Source organism: Centropristis striata, chromosome 18 (genome assembly GCF_030273125.1).
Source record: "Centropristis striata isolate RG_2023a ecotype Rhode Island chromosome 18, C.striata_1.0, whole genome shotgun sequence".
Taxonomy (NCBI): Eukaryota; Metazoa; Chordata; class Actinopteri; order Perciformes; family Serranidae; genus Centropristis; species Centropristis striata.
Window position 1 is genome coordinate 8,622,956 of NC_081534.1, and position 21,406 is coordinate 8,644,361.

A 21,406-nucleotide genomic window follows, 5' to 3' on the forward strand; every position below is an offset into this window, starting at 1 on the left:
CCTTTAGATGGAGACATGTAGGTTATTGTAAACTCACCATGATCTGTAATATAAATATATTTAATGATTAACTGCAGAGCTGTTTGCTGAAAATGTTTGTTATTAAAGCTGCTTTTAAGAGACATTACTAAGGTCTCATTTCATAACAGGCTTCTGATTAAAACTTAGAAATAACTTGCTCCTGAACATCTCCAGTTAAGTACCAGCATCACTTATAATACTGTTTAAAAGTGATCAAAGTGTAGAAACATTGTGAAGACACCACTAACAATGCAACAACACATACAGTACAATGAGGTGATAAATCAATCTACTGCCCCAGTGCATGCTGGGATGAATTTCAACACATTTACCTTATATAACCACAATTGCATGGTCAGCACTCAGCTAATCGCATGAATGCTGCTCGTGGCTTCAACTCTGTACCAATTTCAAAATAAGAGCACACAGTTAATGGAGATTAATCAATCCTCAAATTGCTTTCAAAGAACCAATTAGCCTGATGAGGAAAAACAGGGTACATTAGCTTGAAGCTATTACCCCCTATACCAAAAAACTGGAACACTGTAAACTAAATACAACTGAATGCTTCAGATTCAGTGTAAAATTTTAGCAGCTCAAACATAAAATAGTCTTTGTAGTTTTGAATTGAATACAACATTGATTTATTTACATTCAGGAAAACACCAGCCCAGCTCCAATATTTCGAAGTTATTTTATCCTTTACTAATTATTAGTAAAAGACAAAAAACATTTTCCAAGAGGCCTCCGACTCCACACCAGGCATGATTTAAGTCCATGAAAAAAATTGCCTCAACAATCGCCAAACCTCATCAATTCAGGTTCACTTGAGATGGGCCAGCATGAAATATCATAAGACACCGGGATGGTTAAAAAGTGGATTTTCAAAATCTGCAAACATTTGTGCAAATTGTGACTGAGAAAACAGTTTTTCAGTAAATACCATCAGTTTTATATTTAAAGTATAATAGTATAAAATGATGTCACATCTAAGAAACATTATCTCAACAAGGAAAAACAGCCAGATAACTTTACACACATTGTTGTACCAAACAAGGAAACACAGGACTCCTCTCCATAGATCTGTAATGATATTTATTGTGCCAACATAAATATATCTTCAACACATGCATGTATCCATGCAAAACACAGAAAAGGATCATGAAAACTGCTGCATTTCACATCAATCTTTCAAAGCAGCACAAACAAAAGAATTACTACATTCCAAAGAATTATGTGGCAGTTTATCAGAACAGATCTGTAACAAAACAGTGCTCCACTTTAACACTGAGTGAGCACGTGGATACTGACTGTACAAAGGCACTTTTAACTACTAAGGTGTTTTTGAATAGGAACAATGAAATGAGCCACTGTGCTGCACACCTGCAGGTCAATCCAACGAATCACAACTGTCATTAGAGAACAAACGGCAAAGAAAACCTGAACTTGAACCTGTTGTAACTTAAAGTGTATGCAGGTGATAAATGTGTCTGATAAAAGGAAAAAAAGGAAATGGAGTGGTGTTACTCCTCTGACTGCTGAGCAACAAGCATGAGATCAGCAGAGGCATCGTTGATAATCAGAGAGAGATGAGTTACCATTGACAGCTGAGCCTCTGAAGAGAAGACGGAGAAAACTTTTATGCGTTAATGTTAAAACGTCACCGATTTTAAACATTCTGCAAAGGAAAGGAAAGGTGATGGAGATTGGAGTTTGACGAACTGATATAATTGACTGATAACTATTAAAAGAATCACTTACCAAAACTGTCATCAGCAGGTGACATTTCTTCCTCAAGCACTCTTTCGCTGAAATCCTGGAAAATCATCAACAAATTCAGAACCAAGTCAATTAGTGGCCTTTGATATTATTCATGTTAAGAAACCTGCTGATCCATCTCTATAAACATGACGACAGTATCTCCTCCGTTTCTGATCGTCTGTGAGCAGTTCTCTTTTTTTCCACCATTTATCAGTCAGGTGAAGGTTTTAAGCTTCTGAACAGAGCACAGAGTGCATCCTTGCAGTGTTAACTCAAATAATTCACTTTTCTCCGCTTTTCTCTGACATTTACATGCTCTTCTGTATCTCAGAGTTCAGCTAAGCTGTTATGAATGTATGGATGGATAATAAGCCTGTTCATTTACACATTCACATGGTCAGTCATTTTTCTGCCTGCTGTGCTTCCAGCACTTAGCACCTGTATCGCCTTGAGCCTGGTTTAGGTTTAACTTCTTTGTATGTAAATGTAATACTACAGTTTCTATTCTCCTTCTATGTGATTGGTCACAAGCTGCAATCATCACCCCTTTCATGTAACCTTAGCTTGATGGCGGTTTCTATGTAATAGGGCGCCACAGGAATGACTTCTTAAACCAGGAAGTAAGTTAGCATTTTAGCACCATGGGGTCTATCATCTCAAACTCATTTTGAATTTTTTTGAATGGGATTTTTGTTAGATGCCTGAAATAAGATTTGTAGTAAACACAAGCTGAAGAAACATTTGAGTTTTGTTAAAATAGGTTGGTAAATACCCCCACTTATCAACTTTGGAATTTTTATTTGTCCTTAAAAAGACGGTTGCTAACAAGTGGCTAAATGAGTCCACAGTGGTTGTCTGGGACATTAAATGTCATCACACCTCTGGTCGTGTTCTGCTAACTCTTGTAGATTGTAGATTAGGTTAATAAAGAATTTATTAGGCTACGGTTTCTCTAGCTTGTCATAACTGCTGGTGGATTCAACCACCAAAAGGCTTCACCTGTTTCCCCCAATTAATTACCTGTTTTAGACAGGGGGGTGTATGCACCAGTTGCTCACTGTCCTCCCTCTCAGCTTCTTGTCGTGCATCTGAAATAGAGACAAATCTGTATAATCACGCTTCTATCCTAGCTGAATATGTACTTAAATAATAAAATTATGTCACCGTCCTTGTGAAAATCAAGATCAGGGTTAACACAGGGTAGACATTGAATTCATGTCTAACTGGCAATGCATTTCTGGAACATTATGTTGTTGGTACCTCTGCAGGTGTCTGTCAGACAGATCTCTCCCACTAGACAGGTCACCTCTTCAACCAGGTCACTCTGAAAAACAACAAAAGACAGCATTCATCGGTAAGTGATGCAATGTTTGGGGTTTCATTTAAGAAATCTGTTGATCGCGCTCCATTACCAAATTTGGATAGGGAACTGTGTTGGCCTTTGGCTCAGGAGCTGCAAACACAGAGACAGCTGAAACAAATATATGTAATCCACTCTCTATTAAATACACTATAAAAAGACAGAGAGAGTTTAAAGAGGAGGAGGAATTTTGTTCACTAATATAACAGACGAAGGATGAAAGCAACAAACCAACAAGTTTATCTTCGGGCAGAGTCAAAGTCTCATCTTCAGTCACTGAATTATTCTAGAACAGAACACAAGACCAATCATAGACTTCTTCCAAGCAAATCAAACAGTATTCATGTTGACACCTACATTGTTTCAAACTCAGTTATTTTCATTTGACCGAGATTGGGTTCTATCTTACCTTGTTCTGTATTGGCTCATCCTGTAGAGAAAAGTCTCCTACTTCATGCTGTGAGGAAGCTTCTGTAAAGACAATCACAACCACAATCCAGATCTACACATCATCACAGTGCATGGAACGCAAGAACAGAATAAAAATAGCAGTTTGTTGGGACCAAGAGCAATCATGGAGCGTGATGCGGACAAGGCCTGAGAAGCTTTGGAGCTAATTCATAAATTCATATCGGTGAAGCTTAAAGTTGAGGAAAGTTTGAAAAAATGCTGAAAATGCTGCAGTTGTTGTCATCCATACATGTTTGATATCAGTTCAGTTCAGTTTGACTGAATACTTTGTTGGTCAGTCTGTGGGTTTGACTCTCGTGGAGAAATAAAAAGACTGAAGTGAGATGAATAGACTGAATTTTCTCTTATTTTGACAAAACAATTCTTGATTGAATTTAATTTTGTGGACACAAAATGCAGTTAAACAGTTAAATCGCAATATATTGTATCGCAACACTCACCATGTCACAAAATGCTTAAAAATCGCAACAACGCATCGTGACTCAAGAATGGGGATAAAATCGTACCGTAGGGCCTCTGCTGATTCACACCTCTAACGTCCAGTGGTACGTGCATAAGACACTCCTTAACTGGACTCAAAACACTGTATCCTCACATTTTAGTGCATTAACCTTGTAAGACAAGACTGCAGTACTCACAACCTCGATTCTAAAAAAGTTTGAACACTGCAAAATTTATATAAAAACAGAATGATCATTTTCTAATACTTTTTGACATATTTTTGACATATGTAGTTTCACTACAAAGACAGTATATTCATGTTTCACCTCATCAGCCTCATGGATTGTTGTAAATACAAGACTTTTTAAAAATTTGATGCCAGCAAAACATTTCAAAACAGGGCAATAACACACTGGAAAAATTATGGAACATCATGACTGGGTATGAAAGGTGCATCCTTTATCGTGATCATCATTTTGGCCATAATCGTGCAGCCCTGAGCTTGTTTGTTGAGAGAGACTCCACTGTTGGAGTATAGATGCATTTAAAGCAAGCAGGAAAACATGGCAGCCTCCTCTGTGTATGACTTGGAGTAACTATATGAATTGCTTGTCTTTACTATGTTGACCAACAATCAGAAAGTCATTCTTTTGTCCCTTACACTGCCTTTGACCTGACCCGTCTCCCATTGAAAATGGTTGTTGCATTATGAAGTGCATAATACAACAATGGAGATCCTTGACTGTTAAGCAACTAAAGTCATATCAAGGAAAAATGGGAAAGAATTTCAGGTTTCGGTTTCAAAAACATTAGTCCTCAGTTCCTAAATATTCAGTGTAACACAGTGGTAAAATGCCCCAGCCCCAACCTATTATGTCGCAAGCATCAAATTCAGAACACTTACAATCAGTTTGCACATATAACGCATTGTCTTTTGCTTTCAATATGCATATGTTAAAAATGATTTAGCAAATGATCACACCGTTGTATTTATGTTTTAGACAGCGTCCCCACTTCTGTGGAATCAAGGTTTTATTGACAAACTTACTGTGTATTATGTATGCTGTTGTTAGAAATGACTCACCGGTTATGTGTTGAAGAAGCTCCCCACAAGGAAACACCGTTTCATTTGGGGCCTAAAATTTTAGAAATTGAAACATTTTAATGTAAGGAAAAACAATTTCAGGCACAGTCAAATTCACAGTATTGATTAACTCAGTATAACAGAGTCGTACTCAGGAATTAGTGAATGAAAATTCTTTTTTTAATCTTGTTTTTTCTTTTCACTGAATGCGACTCAAAATTTAAAACCTATGGAATGATATTCAAGTTATTAAATAAATACATAAAAATAAATATTGCTATGATATAAATCCTGAAAAAAATAGGCAATAAATACACAAATAAAATGTTAAATATTCAAAGCACTACTTAATGAAATATAAATATAGGTGTATGAAATAAAAGTCCCATTAAAATAAATTAATATTGCATTGTTAAATAAATACACAACTCTGAGGAGCAAGTGGTCGGTATATCATGATTGTGTTGCTGTAGCCTTCTCATGAATAAGTGCTGTAAAAATTTATGTTTTGCTGAATTTACCATGTTGTTGTTGGCCAACAGAAGTTTCACTGCTGGGCTGTATTAGGTACCAACCAATATATTTTTATGATGACCACAGTTCTGAATGCTGGCTTTTACATGTTCATTTTGTGGTATTCACCTCTGCATAACCTCACAGTTTTATATTGAGTCTGTGTCCTACCCACCCTGTGCTGCAACTGCAACAAAGCCTGAAACCCAGCAGAGAAACACTGCAGAAGCATATACCTCGTATGGAGGAACTCACTGTGATGCAAATTACCATTTCCTCTGCTGTCATAGCGCTGACACAATCATCTCTTTCACTGGTGTCATTGCCACAATCACTTGGCTCATTTGGATCTGCAGTGAAATGGAACAAAGGTCAAATCATTGAGAACAGTATATACCAACAAATAATGCTGCCACTACTTTAAAGCAGTGCTGTGAGAACATGGTCATTCTTAGTCAGCAACCACTTAAGTGCGATACCTGCGCAGACGTCTTTCAAATGGACCTCAGTCGCCTCTTCCACAAAACCAGTCACCTCCTCAAATGAAGCAGTCGCCTCCTCTGCAAAACTAGTCGCCTCCTCGACAAAACTGGTTGCCTCCTCATAAGAATCTGTCGCCTCCTCAAATGAAGCAGTCGACTCCTCGACAAAACTAGTTGCCTCCTCAAAAGAATCAGTTGACTCCTCAAATGAAGCGGTCGCCTCCTCAAATGAAGCGGTCGTCTCCTCAAATGAAGCGGTCGCCTCCTCGACAAAACCGGTCGCCTCCTCGACAAAACCGGTCGCCTCCTCGACAAAACCGGTCGCCTCCTCGACAAAACCGGTCGCCTCCTCGACAAAACCGGTCGCCTCCTCAAATGAAGCAGTCGCCTCCTCGACAAAGCTAGTCGTCTCTTCGACAAAGCTAGTTGCCTCCTCAAAAGAATCAGTTGACTCCTCAAATGAAGCGGTCGCCTCCTCAAATGAAGCGGTCGCCTCCTCAAATGAAGCGGTCGCCTCCTCGACAAAACCGGTCGCCTCCTCGACAAAGCTAGTCGTCTCTTCGACAAAGCTAGTTGCCTCCTCAAAAGAATCCGTCGCCTCCTCAAAAGAAGCAGTCGCCTCCTCAAATGAAGCAGTCGCCTCCTCAAATGAAGCAGTCGCCTCCTCAAATGAAGCAGTCTCCTCCTCAACAAAACTGGTTGCCTCCTCGACAAAACCGGTCACCTCCTCAAATGAAGCAGCCGCCTCCTCGACAAAACCGGTCACCTCCTCAAATGAAGCAGCCGCCTCCTCGACAAAACTGGTCACCTCCTCAAATGAAGCAGCCGCCTCCTCGACAAAACTGGTCACCTCCTCAAATGAAGCAGTCGCCTCCTCGACAAAACTGGTCACCTCCTCAAATGAAGGAATCGCCTCCTCTGCAGGACACGTCACCTCTTCAACCCCATCACCCTGAGAAGCAATAAAGACAAAATTTTCATATCCGAAGTGACAACTTAGCAATTTTATTTTAGAATTCTGTGGATTCAAAACTTTATCTACCAAATCTTGAGCAGAAGCCGTGAAGGTCCGTGACTCACTGGCTGCGGTGTCAGAGGCAGCTACCAGGACTGCAGATTCAAAGACAGGTTATTAAAATACACAAATAAAGAGCAGATAGACAAGGAAGCCTATTTTCTACCACAATTTATTGAGATTAAAAATATTTTCATGGTTTCATTAGACAAACAATTACCGCTTCCTTCCATGTTTTACACTACATGCTTTATTATTTGTTCAAAATAGGGCTCATGTTTGCCTCTCTCCATTTGTATTGCACAGAGTATGCACCAAGGTTATAATAGTTTTGGATTTTTCATTAGTTTTTAATTTCTTTGTGATTTTTTGTTTTCAAATTCAGTTGGTTTTAATTCGTTTTTAGAGTGAGTTTGCTAGTTTTAATTAGTTTTTATTTTTTGGAAAATGCTTAGTTTTAGTTTTGGAGTTAGTTTTAGTTTTTTTGTAAAGGGGTATTTGTTGGGTGCGGATTAAAAAAAGTCGCAATAATTATCTTATCCATCTCAGCCCCAGTAAGTTTATTAAGTCATAAAACCAGATAGATGAAATAGATTTTATATCAACCAAAAAGGTTACGGATGGAAAAAGTTGACAAGACGTAAACAAAGGACATTTGCACTCTAATTTTAGTTCGTTTTGTTACCACATAATACAGTTTCAGTTAGTTGTCGTTATCTTAAAAACTTTTGTTTTGATCATTATTTCAGTTAACGAAAATGTTTTTTCAATTCTAGTTTTTGTTAGTTTTCGTTAACTATAATAACCTTGGTATGCACACATAGATCATAGCCAAATCAAAACTAACGGAAGAACCTGTAACGTGATCAAACCAACAATTCATTTAGGTAAATATTCTGAGATGATCAAACCTGAATATGTATCCTTGTGAAAAGCGCAGCTCTCTCCTTCCGTTATGGAGTCATTCTAAAACAGAAGAGATTACTGAATACCAATACTGAATTGCACACTACAGTATGTCAATGAAGTCTTGTAAAAAATACACAGGTATTCAATAATACTGAGAAAAACTAAACAAAAAACACCGTCCAAAATACTGCGTTTCCAAAGGATTACCTCAGCAGGTGTAGATGGCTGCTCTTCATCTAGGACATCTCCACTGTCAATTTCCTGTTCTGAAGGAGCTTCTATGAAGATCATCATCATAAAATACAGTTATTTCAGAACACACAACACAATATAGAGCTCTGTGCATCATGTGACCTTTTTTTTTTTTTTAACAGACCATTTTGCCATTTTTCAGGAGATTTAGGAATCCAATATAATACTCTCTGATAACTTGTCCCCAATTATTCTGTCATCCCTGAAGCCAACAGCTAACTACCATGCTCACTAGAGCAAGCATAATAAACTGGCTTCGAGCAGTCATTTGCGCCACAAGCATGTAAGTGCCAATACGGCAGTGTTTTGAGTTTAAGTGAATGTGTGACATTAACTACCAGAGCGCTACTGCATTGTTGGAATAATGATGAATCCCTTACCAAATACAGGAAGCACACAGGAAGGCAGCACAGATTCAGTCTCAGTCTACAAGATGAGAAACACAAGTAGCCAAGGAATTAAACAATTAGGTAGAGCACAAGAGGAAAAAGAAAACGGCAAGCATTTTTTTTCTTGGTAAACTGTCCTTTTATGTATAGTGTGCAATACAAGTAACTTTATGTACCTGCTTTAAGTCTTCACAAATGGTATGTGTCTCATGCAGAGGAAAGCTCTTCCTGGAACAAAAATCTTCACAGGGGACCTTGAGAAGAACACAACACCCAATTAGATTAGATTTTTACTGAAGTCAGCTGTATATATACACATTCACACCTTTTATTTGCAGAAGCCATTGTGACACAATTTACCATTCTCACTGTTGACCTCTTGGTAAGAGAATTATCCCTTTCATTGGTGACCATGTCGCTATCTTTTTCCTCAGTTAGACCTGAATATACAAATTAAAAAATGCAAGAAATTAAATTTTCTATAATGACTGACCATTCACTTGTGAGTTATGCAAACTTTAAAAGCAAGTCAAATTGCTTTTATGCTGCCGTTTGTTTTACTTTACTGAATATAACGATTTGCATATCCTTTGCAACATACATTAAATCAAAAACAGTACAAAAGGTATCTAATGCTCAAAGAAGTTTTTGTTTTTTGTACATTAATACACTCATTCTGAATTTGATGTATGCTGTTTGTTTTACAAACCGTTTTAACTTTTTTGCATTTTTTTACAATCTGTAATTAACATTAAGCTGCTCATTAGATGGGCAGGAAATGTACCATTACTTACTTACTAATCAGAAACAAAGACTTAAAAAAGAAATTAATGTGTTACGTACCGGAAAAAATGCTGCAGGTTTTAACCTCTCCATGCAGAACCTCCAAGGGTCCATCTGGTCCAACAATGTCCATCACTGAAGCATCCTCCTCTTTAGTGCCTTTGGTAGTCACCACTGCACTCTTGTCAAGGTTTAAGCTCAACAAGCTCAAAATGGCTTCATCAATGCCTTTATCATCTTGCAAAATGTGAGGGTCAATAAGTTTGTCTGTGTTTTGGTGAATGCAAGCATCGGTAATATCCATTTCTTGGCTTTCAGGAATCTCTACTTGATCCTTGGTCGTAGCAGTTTCTTTCACAGTTGAATCACATTGCAGTGGTGTTTCGTATGAAGGTTTGTTTTCTGTTGGGGAGCTCTTCCACCAGGTTTTCAGTGCCTCATTTATCACTTGGCCCTCACATTCCATTAGCACAAGGCATTTGACTTTCCCTTCTTCTCTTGCTACTCTGGTGACAGTCAGGTGTACAACTTTGTCTGTTGTAAGTGCTGACAACTCATCTACTGCACCACCGTCCCAGGATCCATGTGAAGCACCAAAGCCGTCAAGCTCACACAAAAATGCCTGTGGGGGAGTTTCCATTAGCTCAAGGGGCATATTTCTCACATCTGTAATGTTGACTTGAGACTTGTTTCCATAGTCCACAAAGAGAACAGACAGCACATCTCCATCTTTGTCGATCACCTCTGCACGGTACCAAAGCTCGTCATCTGAAAACAGAGCTATACATGGGCTGCCTGGGGTAAGAGAGACTGGGTCGATACGTTTTTGATCTGCTGAATTCCCCACTTGTGAGACACTTGATGTCATCTTATCCAGCTCTTCTGATTCTACAGTTTGGCACCAAAAGGTCTGAGCATCATCTATATTTGTGATGTAGACCTCCAATGTTTGTCCCTCTAAAAACTCTTGTTGGTTGTAATGTAGAGAGCAGGGGTTTTGCAGCGATGAGTTGTGGGAAGATTTTTCCTCCATTTGTCCAAGTTTCTCTAGGGCGATTTCTGTACCATTAGTTGAGCATCTGGTAGGTACTTTGCACATGACATTGCCATCACTGTCTTCAAGACTGACTTCCCACACAGATCCTGACTGCCTGATAAAATGGCACTTGAGCATCTTTTCTCCATCCTCACCAATGTCTTCTTTGAAAGCTGACACCACTTCTGGGTCAAGCACTTCCTCTTTTCCAAGACCTGCAGACTCGCTCATCATACAGTGTGTGCTGTACATGGGAACTTGCAAGAAAGACTTATGGAGTCTACCCATCTTGGCGATTGGCATCATTGCCGTATTTCCAAAATCAACAAACTCAACAAGAGCCATAGATTTGCTGTGGATCTCTCTTATAACTGCTCGATACCATGAGCAATCATCTGCAAACTCTGCTTGAACAAGGTCACCTGGTTGCAAGTCTTTGATGCTGTTGGTTTGGGGGGCGTATTGGGGATCATTCAGCTTTTCCACAAGGGAGATTATTTCCTCTTCCTCTCTGACAAGTTGCACATAGAAACTCAACGGGCTGTTGTAGTGCGAGACATAAACATCTGCTTCCATATCTAATGTGAAAGATTTTGACGGCAGGTCCACAAGTTTTGGGAATTTTTCATCATTGATTTCCTTCTGCAGTTCTGTGCCAGGTGAGTTGGATTTGAGCTGTTTAGTTTCTGTGGGAGGGCTCTCTTTTCTTGGTTGGATGTAGGCACCAGCCAGATCAGAATCAGTGGGAAGGCTCTCTTTTCTTGGTTGGATGTAAGAACCAGCCATATCAGAATCATTTTCTGTATGACTTGTCATCCTTGTAAATGATTGCCTTTGGTGTGGAGGTCTGTACAGCTCTAACGGAGCAACTTTCTTCTTACCGTTTTCACAAACATAGCGCAAGGGCTTTGGTGGGGACTTCAGATTCATGTCAGTATCCCTTATTTGACGTGCTGGTTTCGGGGCAGGAACATTTTTCTTGATGGTTTGAGTGTGTCCTTCCATTTCAACAGTTTGTTTTGGGACAACTTTTGGAGTCTTCTGTGCATGATTTGCTGAAGCCTCAAGTGCTCTCCAACCCTGGCACACAACCTCCTCTTCTGGAAGCACCTTAATCTGAAACACTTTTTTGATCTTTGAATTAACCTGAGTGTTTCCATGATACAACTCAACCAGCAGTTTTCCATCAGGTTCTCGGGCCACTACTAGCGCCCGAAATTTACATTCTGTCGCACTTCTCTCAAACCAGCTGTTGACTTCACTGGAAACTTCAGCAGGGACATCAGAGAGACTACACACAACTGCTTGCACTGGCACAGTCATGATGTCATTAGCCTCTCTGGGAACTGGAAGCAAGTCAGATTTTTCCACCTCAATAGTGTCACCATAATCAACAAAGTGAACCAGAATCCCTGGCTTTGTGGCCTTGATCTGTCCCCTGTACCACTGCCCATCAGTGTACTTTGCAAAGCACAAAGTTCCAAAGACTGTTGGGAGCTTTACATTCTGAAGCTGATGACAGAGATTGTTCACCTTGATCTTGAGATCTTTTATCACATCAGTGTTCCTTTCGAGCTGGCAGTAGAACTGGCTGACATTGTTCACACATGTCACTGTGACCTGTTCCTCTGTTCCAGTTTTGACGTTGTGCGCTGAGTAGTAGTAGGTGTCAAGACGAAAAGATGGCCCAGGGGCTTTCTTGGGAGGAGCACTTTTGGCTAGATTGATCATACTGGTGCAGACACTCTCAAAGGGAGTTTCCAGATCCACAACGTTGAAAACAATCTTCTGCTCACTGTACATGACAGCATATATGGTGCACTTCAAAATCACAAAGTTGGATGCTGCAGTTTCCACAAAGCTGTGGAACATTGATGTTGCTTCTTCATTCCACTCGTTATTGGCAAATGTGGGGTCAACAGGGTTTAACAGACTACACCGAAAAGCTTGGCCACGCAGATCAAGGAATTGTGGGCTTATCTTCCTTAGGTCGTAGAGAGAGACTGTCTCCGTTTGGCCGTAGTCAACAAACAACACATCCACATCAGATATTTTATGTTTGTGAATTATAAGGGCCCTGTACCACATTCCATTGTCAGGATGTTGTGCAACACAAACGGTTTCCACAAAAGGCTGAAACTCACTGCCTGCATAGTGAGTTTGCAAGTCATGCATGAGCAATTTCAAATGACCTGCGTTTTGCACAAGTTGGCACCAGAAGTCATTTGGGCTTTCGATGTAGGAAACACTGACATCAAGGACACTTCCGATGGAAAACATGAGCTCCTTGAATGCAAGAACTCTTCTCTCACTACTAGCAGGTCCAACTGCATTTATGGTCTGGAAGGACACCCCATTGTTCCTGTGTGAACCTGAGAGCCTTGCATCTGGAAGTTGTGGCAGAATGGCAGGTTGCATGGTCATTTTGACTTTGGGTTGCCTTTGTGTTTCCGCCTTTTCAGCAAAGCCAGAACTACACATCAGTGTACCAAGATCCCTTTCTCCCTGTGCCTCAAGATCTGTTAGTTGGACAACATAGCCCTCACCATATTTTGCTGCCACATGTACAGTTAGTTCTTTATCCGTGACTGCTTTTAAGAAAAACTCACAGGCATTTTGATTCCATCTCCCATCTTTTGGCCTGACTCCAGCCAGAGTGCATTTCAGTGAAAGACATGGCAGCTTTTTGAACTTGTCAGGAAGGGTCCTGATGCAACTTCTGTCAACCACTTCAGTGTTTCCATAATCTACAAAGAACACCTTGATTTGAGTCTCACCAACTTCAGCCACAGTTGCTCGGTAGAACTCACCATCTTCTGCTTTGGCAGCACAGTACAGACCTACAGTTGGATTTCTTACCACATGTTCATCCACTTTATCTTTGTACAGGTTGTAGATGCCCTCCATCAGTTCCTCCAACTCATTTGCATAGGTCTGTGTTTGGATCCAGAACTCTGATGGGTCAGATACGTGGTGTACAAATGCCACATGGGTTGAGTTGAGAGAGAGGTGTTCAGCTTGCAGTTTCTCTACTAATCCTTTTCCTACTTTGTCCTCTTCAGGCAGTCCAGGAGTTAACATCTTTTTTTGATTTCTCTCTAGCTGAGCTGGATGCTGGCATTTGTATGCAGTGCTAGGGATGGCATAATCTCCAAGTGTTTTTTCAAACTCTGGAAGGGAGCTCTCTTTGGAAGCAAACAAGTTGTTGACGTTTGTGTTTTCGTCCCCATAGAGCGTGACATAGTGAACGCCCTCAGAGATGCTTTGGTACTCAAATTTGGCAATCACTGTCTTTTGCAGAAGAAGGGTCTTGAGATAGTCAATCTGGCTGGTTGTCCATCCAACCCCCTTGTCAATGATCCCATGGAGCGAGCAGACATAGGTCACAACGGGCATCCTGAAGAACTCAGCAGCCAGTGGTCTTACATTCTCTACTTGAACAAATTCTTTTGTTCCATAGTCAACGTTCAACACTTCCACAAGTTTGTTGGTGAGGAATACCTGTTGTAGAACAGAGCGGCACCACCTGCCATCACTTCCTCTTGCAGCACATGGAAAACCAATCATTTCTGGGCCTACGATGCAATTGGTCGTTCTGCCCTCACAGCACTGCGTGATTTGCCCTGAAAGTTTCTTCAATTCTTGTGAGAAGACCTTCAACTGGCAAAAAATCCGCTGTGGATTTGTCACTTCTGTGACTACAACAGTCTCCACAGTTCCTGCTGGCAGCTCTGGGTACAGAAAGAGCTCTTTTTTGTGAAGTCGTTCAACTGGTTCCTTGGAGAGCTGTGTCTCTGGAGGCACTTCAGCTCCACTACTGGACTGCAGTGACAAAAGCACAAAGTCCTGAAACGCATCTGGTGTCAGCTTTTTGGCAATTCCCATCTCATACATTTCTTTGGATATGCAAGGGATGTGCAGGAGAAATAGTCTGTGTGGCACTAATACATCTTGCACATGTGCCTTTACAGTCTTCCCAGAGAGAGTTTTCAGAAATTCAAGAGCCACCGGAGACCATCTGTTCTCAGGGGAGAGTGGTAAGACATTGGCTAGCACACAAAATTCCACTTCGGGTGGCAGGTGGAAGTGCTTTTTCTTACCCCATGCCAGATTACTTGTGGTGGTGCCATGTGTCCTCCCTTTGTCAATGAGGAACACACAGTATTTGGAGCCATTTCTTGAGACTATGCGAGACCTGTACCAAGTATCATTGATTCGAACCAAGCACTGGTCACCAGGATTTCCTTCAAACTCTTGAAATGGGTTTTCAGGAGATTGAATTTCTTTTGCCAGGCGCTCATAATCTGCTGTCGTTTCCTGGCCAAACTTTCCCCAGAACTCCACAAGCACACAAAGAGGATGCAAGTGAGCCCTGGTTATGAGAATGGTTACATCTGACCCTTGTGTAGGGAGTCCTGGGATCGAAGTCATTTTGGAAGTTTCATGAATTCCAGCTACCCATGATTTGTCACCTCTCATAAACACAGGAGTGTAAGCACTAGATGTTACCTGGGAAAACATACAAGAACAGACACATTAATCCCTTAGCGTTCTGAGGGCCTGCTATTTATTAATGTAGATGTAATCATTAAAATATATATGTTTTTACTTCTTTTGAATAGCTTTAATACTTGAAAAGGTACATAGCAACTGTAAACTATAGAGGGACATATCACATAGTAAGAGTCTAACCACAAATGTAAGATTGCTAGATAAATTATTCATTTAAATAAAATAAAAATCACATATACACAAATATATTTTATTTGTTTGTATATATAAACCATCTACTTATCAAGCTTTTATAAAGCTAAGGCTGATTCCCCTTTAATTAATTGAGTAGTTTTTTACATCCGACAAGTGTAAATCTCTAAACTCTTAAAAACAACAATTTTAGCTAAATTAAAAGTAAAGTAAAGTACAAACTAAGTTAACACTAGAATAAAACTGCTCACATTACCAAACATTGTACCTTAAATGTGCATATATCTAACTGGCCAATGCAATTCATTGCAGCTAATGCTGCTATATGGTGAGAATACTCACTGGGTCTGTGTTGTTCCTTTGATGTTCACTGGAGATGTTGCACAAATGTTGCTGAGAGTAGATGCAGTGGGAAACCTGCAGGCCCACAGCACAGGAAAAAAACAGAAACCCACATTGACCATGTTAATCCATGCTATGCAATTAAATATTGTGAAACATCAATGCTGAAGATGTGTGGTATTATAAAACAGCAATCTAGTCAAGTCAAGTGGTAGAACACACACCTACACCTATCCAAATTTGAAATGTCTGGAGTAACCCTATCCCTTTCAGAAAGGCTTGTGAAGATAAAATGAAATAATTGTATTTACATTTTAAATTTACATTTGTGTTTTATCACTTTTATCAATGATCATTACTGATATTATTTGCAGATGAACTGGACTGATTCCTTTATATTTTCCATGCATATATTAGTTAAATCAATAATGAATCATAAATACTTAGTTTAAAATAATGTCTTGATAAGTTACAATAGTGAAATACCAAACAAAGTGTATGATCATGGGACAATACCTTCTTAGAAAATGAGAATAGATAAACTTGCCTTAAAATCCATTTAAGTCATACCTGTTTTAATAACATGTAATAATACATTTATTTTGTATACTTGAACACAAAAAAAAGCACAAACACAATTTATTACATTGTTCATCAAATTATTACATCATCTGTTTTGAAGAAAATAATTACCCACCAGAAATGTATTCAATGCATAACATTGTTAAATTATTAGTAACTTGATCTCTGTTCACCAATTGAAAGATCGATACATAGATACGCCTTTATTTTGAAAATCCAACTTTGTATTTATTCTTTTCGTTGAAAGAATGACAGATAATTTAATGAAACTTTCAAAACATAGTATATCAATGAATATATAAATATGAATTTTTTTTCATTCACTTAATAGATGCCTAACCGAGTAACGTGAAATAAGAACACTCTTATCTGTTTGGTTAAGTTAGCTCTATACCTTAGAGGAAAATCAGCGATTTCCCATATATATATATATATATATATATATATATATATATATATATATATATATTTTTTTTTTTTTTTTTTTTTTTATTTTTTTTTTTATTTTTATTTTAACACCTTGACGATTTGCTAGTTGGAGGAATATATCGTCACCCTGTTAAAATAATCGGCTAACTAATTTTTTCAAGTTTTGCTGGAAACACAAAAGACTTTTAACACAAAACATGACATTTATTGATCATTTCACTCAAAAAGGATGTAACAAAGGATGGCTATTGGCATAATAATAACACTGTGTAAATTATGTAACTTAAGAGAAATAAATCACTTAGGCAATTTTTTGAACATGCTTTTGTGACTTAAGCAAGATATGGTAACACTTTATTTTGAAGGTGTCTATATAAGAGTGACACAAGCCTGTCAGAAACATGACATGACAAGTATCATGAGCATTAATGTTACTTCAAAGTGTCATTAATGTTCATGACACATCCCATGTCATGTTTATGAGACACTCATGTCACTCTTATGTAGACACCTTAGAGTAAAGTGTTACCAATATTAGTGTCAACAATAAAACGCTGATACACAAAACTGATACACAAAACTGATAACGATAATAATCTCTCACTAACTCTTCTTTGCTGGGTTCTTATCTAATGCCTATGAATGTGGCAAATTGCTAAAGAAGTGATGATCTTAAAGGAGTAAAATCACATGATCTCATCAACTGAGGATGTAGGCGATTTTACCATATGTGGCCGGCGTCATGAGGAGATGATTTAGGCAAAAAAAACAATTTTGACAAAAAATGACTAACAGTGTGACGAAATGGGACTTGACAGGCCACAAGCCTCAACTACGCTAACGTAAAATAAATACAATGAAGGAGTTTATTATGTCTTTGAAAACAGGCAGAGATAATGCTACCCGCTGAATATTTAAGTCATGAGATATGTGAGGGTCACACAGCTTTCAAACTGACAACACATTTTGGTTTCAGCTGTTACGTTACTAATAATCCACGTTAATATTGGGCTCACAAATCTGTTTAATTCATATTAACACTTCTAAACAGTTGAAACGATCCTCAAGAAAAAAAAAACACAACCTCTACAATAACAAAACGTTAATTTAAACGTTGTCACCACAAAGTGAAGAGTTTTGTTTAATGTTAGCTAGCTAGCGTTACGTTCTCATGCAAATTCAACTGACACAGCTAACGTTAACGTTCTTCAGCACCGCAACCATTTCATTTACACAAAGTAGTAACTCGACGTGAGTTGGCACAAAATAACTCACCCGTTCTGTTTCAGAAGGTTCTGTCCAGTCTTCTTAAGCTCTCGACGAAGGCGGCAGCACAGTTTTACCAAATCCACACAGAGCGACCTTAACTTTTCACATTTAGCGAACTAGCCGATGCGGTTACAGCGCCTGTTGTACAAACGGCAAACCGACTCCACTAACGGACGGTGAGTCAGTAGCTAATGGCAACCAGCTAGCCGCAACTCCACGCGCTTCCACAAAAAAACGTTTCCCCCCTTTATTTTCATCCTTGACCCGGAACTGACCTTTTCGCATCCAGTCACACAAATAATGGCACATTTTTAATTTTTTGTATTATTTTTTTTTTTATGTGTACATTTATTTATTGTAACAAAGCAACTGGTACACTTAATTTAATGTGAACAGGTTTCCAGTGGAACAGGAGAAACACTGCAGACTCGGCAGAAATATTTTTCTCTCCCATCGCAAAATGTAAGGTCAGCTCAAAATTAGATTTTAGGTCGCTTCTATTTAAAAAAAAAAAAAAAAAAAAGTAAATTTCAAACCTTCTTGTGGATGTTTCAAAAACAAGATGATTTTTTCTTAGAAGTCTGTAATATAATTTGGGCGAGCACTTACCATTCTTATCTACAGGCAATTCATAGTTTTCAGAAATCCTTTGTAAGAATTGCCACTAACTCTTCTTATTTAGCCCCAACTAAACCATTATCTAAACAATTGCAACTACTAACAATTTATGAGGTCAATAAGTATCAAACAGGGGTTCTTATGTATAAAGTACTTTGCCTTCCTGCATCTTTACCTAACTTTTTTCATAGTTACTTTGAGTTTAATTCTCATTATCATGCACATCTTCCAAGAAGAAAGAATGATTTACATATTCCTTTCTGTAGGACCTCTGTTGCTAAATTCTCATTTGTTTATCAAAGTGCAGTGCTGTGGAATGACATAAAAAATCTAACAAAATCATGTTCCTCTTTAAATACTTTTAAGACCAAGCTCAAAAAATCCCTATAGATGTTCTACACCTTTGTATTTGTTTTGTTTATATTTTGTTTGTATTTTTTAATTTTCATCTAGCTAGGTAATTTAAGTAAAGTATAGTTACTTATAGGTTTAAGAGGGCGGGTCGTGTATAAGCCCTTTGGGCTTTTTGATCTTTCCTGCATTTTCTTTTACTGTTTCTTGTACTGTTATTTCCTTATGATTGTATGTTTTTTTTAAGTGCAAACAACAATACATTTTTTTAAAAAGTATATATATATATATATATATATATATATACAACACACATACATACATACATACATACATACATATACACATACACACACAATATATATGTATGTGTATGTATATATATATATACATATATACATATACAGCCTTAGGCCTATATGTGGAGAAAAAAAAATATTTAAAAATAAAACATTTAGGTCACAAAGCCAGAGGTTCATGACACATAACACTTTTGCAGAGGCCAGTTAACAAACATTAACAATATTTAATAGAAAAATTGAAAAACATTAAAAGTCTCATAACTCATCTGTCTTTGTAATTCTTTATTTTCAAATGAACTGATTTATTAACTAAATTAACCTGGCACAAGGACACTTGCCTACAGGAGGGTCCAGGGGATCTGGATCTGTTTTGTTTTTATGATAAACAAATAGACACCTCTTTTAATTTTTATTACAGAAAAATTCACTCAGTGTGAATCAATTAATTTTAACTCTGAATCAGAAATTGGTCAGTTCCCTACCAAATATCGCAAGCATCACTGCAACTGGTTAAAAATAAGCCACCTGGTGTAATTCTTTAGTAAGTTTAACTTCAAACAACACTTTTGAAGGGGTGATGAGGAAAGTGTTGCCTCAGTTATTTCACCAGCACCTTCCTCTACACACACAGGATGACAGCAGGGGAAATTGGTGAAATATCACTCAGACTGTGAATAATCATATGTTAAGTCATGAGTAATGTATAGGCAGGTACAACAACATGGAACATTTTGTGTTTTAAGGTTTTATTTAACATTGTAGTGTTCTTGCTGAACCACTATATCAACAAAAAAAATCTAGCACCGACCAGTTCCTCGTGTCATCTCGTGTTGCAGAAACACAAGGATGTTGACAGGCGTATGACATTTGATTTGGAAGATCTGAGTACCCTGTGATTTGATTTGATTTGGCTTGAGAAATTGATGTTTTCTTATATGTGGATCTGAAGAGAAATAAAATTGGCACATCATTTGTCATTGATTAATCTGAAACTGTCTTTGAGGAAAACAAATGTCCTCCAAATCTTCAAGTACCAAAGATTAATATGAAGTACACTATTTATATGGCTCAACAAAGAAACAATACAACATTCCTATACAATGCATTTGACATTTTATCTGGCACAATTACACCACCAGGGAGAGCCAGTGCACCATAATAAACTTTACTAGTGAAAACTTGAACTAGTGAAACCGAGCATGCAACTGGGTCAACTTGTTAATAATTGGAAATTATTTTTATTTCCCTTGTTCATTACCAAAGTCCCAAAGTTAATGACTAAACAAATTACACATTTTAGTGCATGCATGTTAAAGAAACTTCCGTATTAAATAAATTAGTTTTATTTTTGCAGAAAGTTGTTCAGACATTTATATGGACAAAAATTATGCTGAAAAAGTAATTAACATGAAAAATATGTACAGTGAATTGGATGCTCTACTGAAAAATAATGATTTATGTTCAGTATACTGAATTCTTATTTATTAAACCAATTACTTTTTTATGTTCAGGTTATTCAATTAGCCTACTGTCTTTAAAACTAACATGACTTGTAAATGTTGTTGTTCACTCAAATTTTATCAAAAGATGCAAGAAAATATGCTAAAAGCAGTCAGTTAAACAACCAGCATTCCATGTCCAAAAGGAACTAAAGCAAAGAAAAACTTCCTCCCACTGTCCAAAGACATGCAGCTTAGGTTTAATTGGTGACTATAAATTGCCCGTAGTATGAACAAATGGTTATCTGTCTCTATGTGTTGAGATTTGCATTATAATAAACTTAAGATAAGATTCTTTCTTGTAATTGCATGTTGAACAGAGCAAGATTTGGTTTGGAAGCAATACACTCCACTTAACAGCACATATAAATGTATTAAATTTTCAAAATCTAGTCAAAGTCAAGTACCGTACACACATGGCCCAGAAATTATTGTTTTTTTAAACATACATTGATGTAACTTTAACACTTATTGTCCTTACTGTATTAGCAACAGCAGTAATGCACTTGGGGCCTATGTGCTAGTTGTTCTGTAGAGAGAGTCATGGGTTCTGATGACTCTGGGAAAAAGCTGTTACTCTGCCTGCTTGTCCACATTCGTATGAGCCTGCCTGAGAGGAGGGTGGTATTCAGAAGTAAGGTCATTGTACTATTGACTTACATACAAGCAAACTACTTTTTGTAACCAGTGGCATCGCCCCCTGCTGGTCATTAGAAAGAATGCAGGTTTGAGGCACATCTGCATTGCTTTTCTCCACAACTACAAGAGTTGTGAGAAGTAACAACACTGTCAA

General features: G+C 38.1%; 1 protein-coding gene across 5 annotated transcripts; it reads right to left on the reverse strand.

Annotated features, from left to right (window-relative positions):
- Positions 1 to 1,099: 1,099 nt before the first annotated feature.
- On the reverse strand, positions 1,100 to 18,077 carry tdrd6 (tudor domain containing 6). 5 transcript variants are annotated; one of them, XM_059356240.1, is made up of 20 exons: positions 17,850 to 18,077; positions 15,564 to 15,638; positions 9,542 to 15,026; positions 9,059 to 9,138; positions 8,875 to 8,952; positions 8,690 to 8,735; positions 8,265 to 8,335; positions 8,060 to 8,114; positions 7,176 to 7,243; positions 6,984 to 7,085; positions 6,131 to 6,731; positions 5,907 to 6,001; positions 5,139 to 5,190; positions 3,552 to 3,613; positions 3,374 to 3,428; positions 3,195 to 3,235; positions 3,043 to 3,106; positions 2,803 to 2,870; positions 1,783 to 1,837; positions 1,100 to 1,636 (listed from the first exon to the last, which is right to left on the reverse strand). In XM_059356240.1, exons 3-20 carry the CDS (start codon positions 14,994 to 14,996, stop codon positions 1,545 to 1,547), a joined length of 7,140 nt encoding a protein of 2,379 aa, XP_059212223.1. In that variant the 5' UTR covers positions 14,997 to 15,026; positions 15,564 to 15,638; positions 17,850 to 18,077; the 3' UTR covers positions 1,100 to 1,544. The 5 variants fall into 5 exon arrangements, with proteins under 5 accessions (XP_059212223.1, XP_059212221.1, XP_059212220.1 ...); XM_059356238.1 differs by having other exon boundaries at positions 6,131 to 7,085; positions 7,176 to 7,216; XM_059356237.1 differs by having other exon boundaries at positions 5,922 to 6,001; positions 6,131 to 7,085.
- Positions 18,078 to 21,406: the final 3,329 nt, after the last annotated feature.

Coding starts and splice junctions, on each gene's coding strand:
- tdrd6 (XM_059356236.1), bottom strand. CDS start 14,996: ATGAGAGGTGACAAATCATGGGTAGCTGGAATTCATGAAACTTCCAAA. Junction 5,191..5,906: donor AAATGGTAATTTGCATCACA/GTGAGTTCCTCC, acceptor CTAAAATTTTAG/GCCCCAAATGAAACGGTGTT. Junction 1,637..1,782: donor ACCTGCTGATGACAGTTTTG/GTAAGTGATTCT, acceptor TCTTCTCTTCAG/AGGCTCAGCTGTCAATGGTA.